At 57.3% G+C, this 7,151-nt stretch overlaps 1 protein-coding gene across 1 annotated transcript in view; it reads right to left on the minus strand.

The window, feature by feature from the left end:
- Window positions 1–7,151, minus strand: part of KMT2A (lysine (K)-specific methyltransferase 2A) — a gene marked incomplete at its 5' end in the record, with an annotated part of 24,069 nt that overhangs the window by 461 nt on the left and 16,457 nt on the right. Inside the window, 9 exons of the mRNA XM_010143350.1 lie at window positions 230–462; window positions 788–871; window positions 1,270–1,377; window positions 1,597–1,771; window positions 2,057–2,131; window positions 2,324–2,494; window positions 2,857–2,921; window positions 3,444–3,524; window positions 3,984–7,151. The exon at window positions 3,984–7,151 is cut by the window's right edge and continues 5 nt beyond it. Coding sequence (XP_010141652.1) covers window positions 230–462; window positions 788–871; window positions 1,270–1,377; window positions 1,597–1,771; window positions 2,057–2,131; window positions 2,324–2,494; window positions 2,857–2,921; window positions 3,444–3,524; window positions 3,984–7,151 — 4,160 coding nt within the window. The remainder of the gene's footprint in view (window positions 1–229; window positions 463–787; window positions 872–1,269; window positions 1,378–1,596; window positions 1,772–2,056; window positions 2,132–2,323; window positions 2,495–2,856; window positions 2,922–3,443; window positions 3,525–3,983) is intronic.

Consider the following 7,151-nt stretch of genomic DNA (forward strand, 5'->3'; position numbering starts at 1 on the left):
CGGCGGCAGGGCTGCCCTGGCAGACAGCCCAGCTCGTGACAGCCACCAAACGTCGCTTCTGTGAGAGCACCTGCAACCCCATTCACCCTCCCGAGCTCATGGCGGATCCCCCCTGTGCTCCAGGTCTGCGCCGCCGAGGCTGGAGTGAGACCCCTCCCGGCCTGCGGCAGAGACCCAGAAGTGCCTCTAGAGCTGCAGCGAGAACTGGAGCATGCCGAGGAGCCCGCCATCCCCGTCCCGGCGCTCCGAACGACGCCCCCAGCCTGCCCAACCTTCACAGCCACGCTACACCCCCCACCTCCGTAGGAACCCGTACAGAGCCCACGACTCACCTTGCTGTCGTAGTACTTCTCCCGTTTGTCAGTGAGGATGGAGCGAATGACATTGCCTGAGTATTCGATCACCATCTCACCTGCATCGATGTTCCTTTTGCAGAACAGACCCCGGCCATGGATGGGAGACCTGGAAAAGCCGCAGGACACCAGAGTATTTGAGAGGACACGAGCAACGCTCAGAAACTAAAGGCTGCAGAGAACAGGCGATCTGTTACACGGGTCACTGTGGTGCCGGTGCTCGCCCATAGCACGATGCCCTCCTGAGCCCACGCCTTCCCTAGCAAAGCCAGCCAGGAGCCAGCAGCTTCTGCTGACGACGGGTTTTCAACAACGTAACTGGGGCGGGGAGAAAACCCCCAAACCTGCTTTCCAGGCTATTTGCCAGTCTGACTTCACAGCAAGTTTCCAGTTTTCACCTTCCCTGTTCCAGCAGAAGCTGAGCCAAACTGTACCTGTAGACGCCAACAGCCTCCTTGGAGGTCTTCTTCAGGTGCCGGAAGCGCATGGGCATCGGCAGATCCATGCTGGTCGCCCGCCTGCAAGAAAGAGATGCTGCTCAGGGGTGACCTCTGCGGGAGGCTGTCTCCACACACCAGCTGGGGAACTTGCCGTGGTGTAATAATTTAGATGCTGCAGCCCACTGAGAACACTCCCAAAAATCAACTCAGTGCTTTTGTTCCTCCCTCTTCTGCCCAAATTCTCATCAGATTGTTTTATATTTGCAAGGAAAAGAAACACTCAGAGGCAGACTGACCTGGTCACCCTCAGCTGCCAGTTCTCCTGCTACTGCTGGAGCCTCCTCTGCATGTGCCGGTGCGTGGCCCCTCTCATACTAACCACCACCTCAAAGGACATGGCCTGTAACCGAGCCCTGGCAGCTCGTCTAACCCACAGCATCACTGTCCCCTCCAACCCTCTAAACGCTGCTGCGTACCGGGCCGATTTCAGCTGAACTTCCTCCTCCTCCTCGTCGTTTGGGTTGTACTCAGGTGGCTGCCGGTGTTTAGAAGCCAAGAAATTAAACATATCAAAGGCAGATTTCCTGCGATTTAAGGAGAGGAGAGGAGGTTTGTTTTACTGACTGACAGTAAACCCGTGGGTGCTCCTCTACCGCTCTGACCCATTTACTGCTCGAGGCCTCCTCCAGTCTGCCCTCTCTCGAAGCCGCCTCTGCCTCAGGGTAGGGCACAGCAGTTCATTGACAGGCCAGACCCCGGCGGCAATGCTCCACAAACCCGCACGGTGACGGGCTCCCACTTGCCTCAGGTGGACTTCAGCCCTGGCAGAGCCGTGCGGGTTCAGGGGGGGCTCGTTGGCCTCCTCTGGCTTGTGGAATCTGAACTTGTAGTTGTGGCAGTGCTTTGCCCCGTACAGCTGCTCGATCAGGAACACAACGGTGTCGTGGATAATCCCCAGCATCCTCAAACCGTTCACGCCTGGACAAGAGACAGAGCACGACCAGACCCTGCCGGGTGCACGGGCCTGGAGCAGGAGGGGACGGCAGCCACAGCCTGGAGCTGGCCTGCCACTGCCACTGCCAGGGCCACAGCTGCAGCCGCGAGCGGTGGCTGCTGCACGGGGAAGAAGCCACCCTCCGCTGAGCAGGCAGCAGCTGAGCTGGATGAACTCCTCAAGTGCTACAGCCGAGGCGCTTGGGGAAGCGCCTGTTCGCTGTGGCATGCACAGACGTGCAGCAGGAAGGAGTCTGAGCCAGGAGTTACCTGCGAAGGAGAGCTGCTTCAGGCGGGCATTGGAACGGGCCTCCTGAACCTTGTCAGTCAGCGACTTCCAGGCATCTGCAGTTCCACAAACAGAAGAGAAGTGAGAGAGCAGCCGGCACCAGGCACTGCCCAAACCAGTGCCTCCCTGTGCCCCTGGTTTTGGTTTGTTTTTCACACCCATGAAAAATGCAGTAAGAGATTGTCTTACTAACTGCACTTGGACCCCGGAGAGCCAAGAGCAGGACAGCAGCACCGCACCGCTCTCACCTTCGATGCTCTCTGCGCAGATCTGAAAACCGTCGTCGCTAGAGATCTCGAAAACCAAACCTTTCTTTGGTTTCTTCTCAGCAAGACACTCCTTCCTCTTCTGCTCTTGCTGAAGCCAAAACATAAGCGGGGAGCTGAAAGTGCTCTCTTCCTCCTCGAGAGCTTTTGAGCCTAGAGAAGAGAGAAGCCAGCATGCAGATGGGACTCGGGTGGAATGATGGTCTCTCCCACAACTGAACAGTACTTACTACCTTGTTTTTTGACCAGTCCTACAGAGAAATCTAGACAGTGCTGTAGTAGGAGTGTGAAACCTCCAGTGCTGAAATTTCCACGAGCTAAAAATAGATGCAACTATTTGTCCCATATCTACTAAGAGCAACAAACCTTTCCTCCCTTCAAAGCAAGAATAACACTGCTATCAGCTCTGAGAAGTTTCTCAAGAGAAGGAGACACATGGAACCGGATGCTTCCAGGTGCCGATTGCCCAGTCCTGGAGTACCCCAAGGGTTGGTACTTCTGAAGAAGGGACGTACCTGCGTCTCCTGGCTCCTGTGTCACGTTCTGTGGTGGCTGAGGTTCGGGGGGCACTGCCGTTTGCCTGGGGAGGGAAGGAAGGGAACATGGAGAAAAATACTTAGCAACCTGCCTTGCTTCCTCCCCAGCCCTGAGCGGGTCTCTGTCCGTGAGAACCAGACTGAAACACAAGCAGCCTTGTTCAGGGTGAGCGTTCTGGCATCAGTCCTGTCAGAAACGCACACATGGGAAGTTCTGCTCGTCAGCAGTTCATTCTGAGGCACCCACTGGTCCGCGGGCAGCACTCTAGTTCACTATGGCCTGTGACCTTCGTAGCACCTGTGTGGTGTCACCGTGTCAGCACGGTGTACGCTGACAGGGGAGCAGCCAGCACCGCTGGGGCAGTCCCCTTCCTGGCAGTCCCCTTCCCAGAGCCGTACGCGACTGCTCTGAAAATTGGGCCCATGTTGGCGCTCCACACAATCGCCCGCTCCAGCCCGCAACCTCCCAAGACTTCACCGGCCAAGCCAGGCTTCTCGTGCTGCCTGCACACACTCCCCTCCGCTCGAGCAAGCAGAACCCGAGGGAAGGGCTGCTCCACGCTTACCCTGACGGCTGGCCACACTGCTTCTGCGGCAGCTGGTCCACGCTTGCTGCATCCTGCACGTCTGCCTTCGCAGCAGGAGCCCTGGCACACAGAAGTGTAAGAACATTCAAACTATCAGTGAAAAACAAGACTGGACAGCAGTGGCAGTTCCTCTGGGAGCGGTTTGAAGGTGGAACCAGAATGGCCAAGGCAAGGGCCGTAACAGAGCAAGACTCTGGTCGCTGCTGACAACTCAGACACACACTAACCATGTAAAGGAACAGAACCCACCACCCTTCAAGGGCTATTTCTCTGCTGACATCTCTAAAACACTCCTCAATTTGCCAGAGCTGTTAACAGTGTCCTCATAACCCTGATCCTCAAAGCCTTCAGTTCATCCTGCCCTTTCCAGAGGTGAAAGCTCCATTCGCTCCTTTACAGACCTCTGGGGTTTTACCTTAGAAACTACCACGAGGAAAATCTGCTGTCAAACTGGTGCAGGATCCCTTCTGACACTTCTACAAAACTGCAGGGATGAGCGAACCCGAACCCTCCTCTTACCCTGCAGCTGAAACCTGGGGGACAGCAAGGGCCCCTCTGTCAGGAGCATGTGCTTCAGAGGAACCGCTCCACACGTGAGAAGTTTTGTGCTTCTTTCCAGTCCCTTTGTCCAATGACGGCTGAATGCGTTTGACTTTTGGCTTCGTCTTGGTGGGCCCCAGCCCAGCACTACTCGCAGACTGCTGCCCAGCAGACGGGGAGCCTCCCGGGGATGCTGAACTGCCATGCATCACCGATGAGGAAGCCTTGGTTGGGTCGAGTCCGCTGTTGCTGGGAGCGTCGACCAGCTGCGGGAAGCTGGACAACTGCGCCGTCGCCGAAGCTGCGCCAAGGTCCAGCTGGGAGGACGCGACCCCGGCCTTGCTGGCCAACAGCTGCGTCATGTGCTGAAGCTGGTAAGAGCCTTCCGGGTCAGCAGAGGACGGAGCCGCCGTCATACCCACTGTCTGTGCTGAAGGCAGGACACAGATGCTCGACGCAGCAGTCATCGCTGCTGTAGATGGAGTCTGGGAAGCTCCCAGTTGCGAGAACATCCCAGAACTCGGAGGTAAAGTCATGTGCTGCTCCTGCAGGCCAAGGCTTTGCTGACTGGCTTTGATCAGCAGGTTGCTGATCGAGCCAAGGTCCCCTAACAATCCGGGACTGGTTAACGTAACTGAGCTCTGCCCCAAAACGTGACTGGGAACCGACCCACCCGTCGTAGGCGCTGCCGTGGCCGGCATGGATACGACGTTGAGCACCGAGGAGCTTGACGCCAGGCCTGACACGGGCCCTGCGGGGAGGTGACCGCCCTCTGGCCCGATAACACTGGGAGAGGTGCCGACCGCAGCAGTGGTCCCGCCTTGTGGGAGCAAAGATGTTTGCTCAAAGTACATGACCCCCGACTTGGACCTTTTGATAATATTGGGGACTGTTCTGTGGGATGTCGAATTCGCAATAGTTCCCAAATCCAGTGGGTGGTTGGAAATCTGGGAAGGAGCAAAATTAATCAAGGTCATGTTGGAGACCATGTCAGGAGTAGCTATAGCAGACGGGGTTCCAGAGGGGGCCAACTTCTTGTTTTTCCGTGACTGCAGACGAGAGATGGGGCGCTTCTTGCCGAGGGCCGTCGTGGGTGCCGAGGTGGTGGAACCGAGGTCTGTCCTTGGACTGGCTTCGGACACCAGGAGCTGGGGCTCTGGGGGTGGCTGCACGCCGATCAGGAGGCCTGGCGAGGGGCTGCTGATGTTTGGTGGGAAGCTGGTCTGAGCGGTGCCAGGGAAGGGGTGGATATGCTGATGGTGGGACATGGGCAGGAGCCCCTTGCTCGTGGGAGGGAATAATGACTGAGATGAGGGCAAGCTTGGGTTTAACCCTGTGGTCAGCGTTAGCCCGCTCCCCATGGGCCCCAGCACCGAGGTGTTGGTCTCCATCACGCTCTGCGCAGAGCTAACGGAAGGCGTCAGCTGGATCTTCTGCGTCATGCCATTGGGAAGAGTTTGGAGGACATACAGCGGCTGCATGTTCTGGTTCACCACCAGAAGCTTTTCAGCGGCTGGCTTGAGGTGGGGTGGTGTTGTCTGCACAGCGGCGTTGGAGATTTGTGAGGGGCCAGCACTGTCCGTGGAGTTGGACACATACTTCTGGCTCTGAAGGGGAACGGTAGGTGACACCGGCACCTGGAGACCCGGTGTCCCGCTGTTTCTCGTTAAATCCTGGTTGCTGCCATGGCCCTGCTCGACGGGGCCACAGGGCGGACTGGCGATGTGCTCCGCATCCATGTGACCCTGGATGAAGTGGTCAGGCGTCATGTGTCCTTCAGGGCTCGGGTCTACTCCCGGGCTCAGGAGAGCTGTGTCACCCTCCCCTGAGGCAGATTTCTCTGTGACCGTCACTCTCTTCTCCCCGGACTCTGAGGAGGGCAGGGCGAGCATCGACCTCTCCCCCGAGGAGGAGAGTGAAGACTCCGAGATGACAGCAAGTCTGTTGTGGTTTTGGCTGGGCACTGTGGGGCTGCGAGTGGTCAGAACGGAGAGGTCGGAAGGAAGCTCCAGCGGCAACTCAAACTGCTCCTCCGCTGATATGGAAGAGGAGACGCTGCTGTCCACTGGCTCGGCAGTCGGCAGCTGCTGGGAGAACACCTCAAACAAGCCCATGTCCTTGCCACGGTTGCTGTCCAGACCTAACCCTTCTCCGAGCGTTAGAAGTTCAGATGAGGAGGACTCTGGACTCTCTCCCAGCGCCTGCATGGATGGCGTGTTCTTCAGCACAAAGTCCATGATGTCAGAAGGGAGGATGTTCCCGCAGTCGTCGCTGTTGTTGTTGTCGGAGTCGGACTTCAGGAGCTCTGTGTTGAAGGTGTCCAGCAGGTTCTTGTCGGAAGGAGTGCTTGCGTGAGCCCTGCGGCCTGTTTCCAACGAGCTCAGCTGGGCTTCCAGTGAATCCTGACCCTGTGCCTTAACCCTGCTCACGGGGTGGCAGTTCTCCATCTTCGGGTCGGCTTTGTGGACAGCGGAGCTCTTGGTGACTTGTACCTTCTCTCCGGCCTCTTCACTTCTGTCGAGCTTTAGGTTGTCTGTTCCATTTTCTTTACCGCTCCTTTTAGTCACTTGACTGACTTTTCGCGTTGTTGCTGTGACACTTGTATCACTTTCAGTTCCATCGTCCACCCCGTCCAGCTGCGAGATTTTCGGGATATCGCACTGCTCCTCCTCCCGGAACAAGCTGTGGGCTGCCAGCCTCTCCTCCGCGCTCGAGGACACCACCGTCCTTGTGAAATTGTAGTAGTACAAGTCGTCTTCATCGGAGGTGCTCAAGTCGTCAGCACCATCCACCTGTCCTTCGGCAGAACGCTTCCCTCGCTTCTTCCCCGTCGAGTTGCTGTAGAAGGGAATGTCTTCCTCCCCGTAAGACCTCACGCCGTACAGAGGGGTCAGTCCAAAGAACATGTTGGATCTGGCGCGAGCGCTTCTCCGTGGATATCTCCGCTTGTACGAGCCTTCTTCCTGAGCTTTGCTTCCATCCTGCAGCATCAAGTTGTTGTCTTGAACAGGCAGGTTTTCATAGGCATTATTTTGAGACTCCTGTGCCGGCGCTTCGTTCGGAGCTCCCTGAACCTCAGGGTTACCTTCCAGGCTGTCTGAAGTTGAGGGGGGCTCCACCAAAGCGGCCAGTTCTGCCCCTGCAGAC

This window comes from Buceros rhinoceros, unplaced genomic scaffold, assembly GCF_000710305.1.
Source record: "Buceros rhinoceros silvestris isolate BGI_N320 unplaced genomic scaffold, ASM71030v1 scaffold21029, whole genome shotgun sequence".
Taxonomy (NCBI): Eukaryota; Metazoa; Chordata; class Aves; order Bucerotiformes; family Bucerotidae; genus Buceros; species Buceros rhinoceros.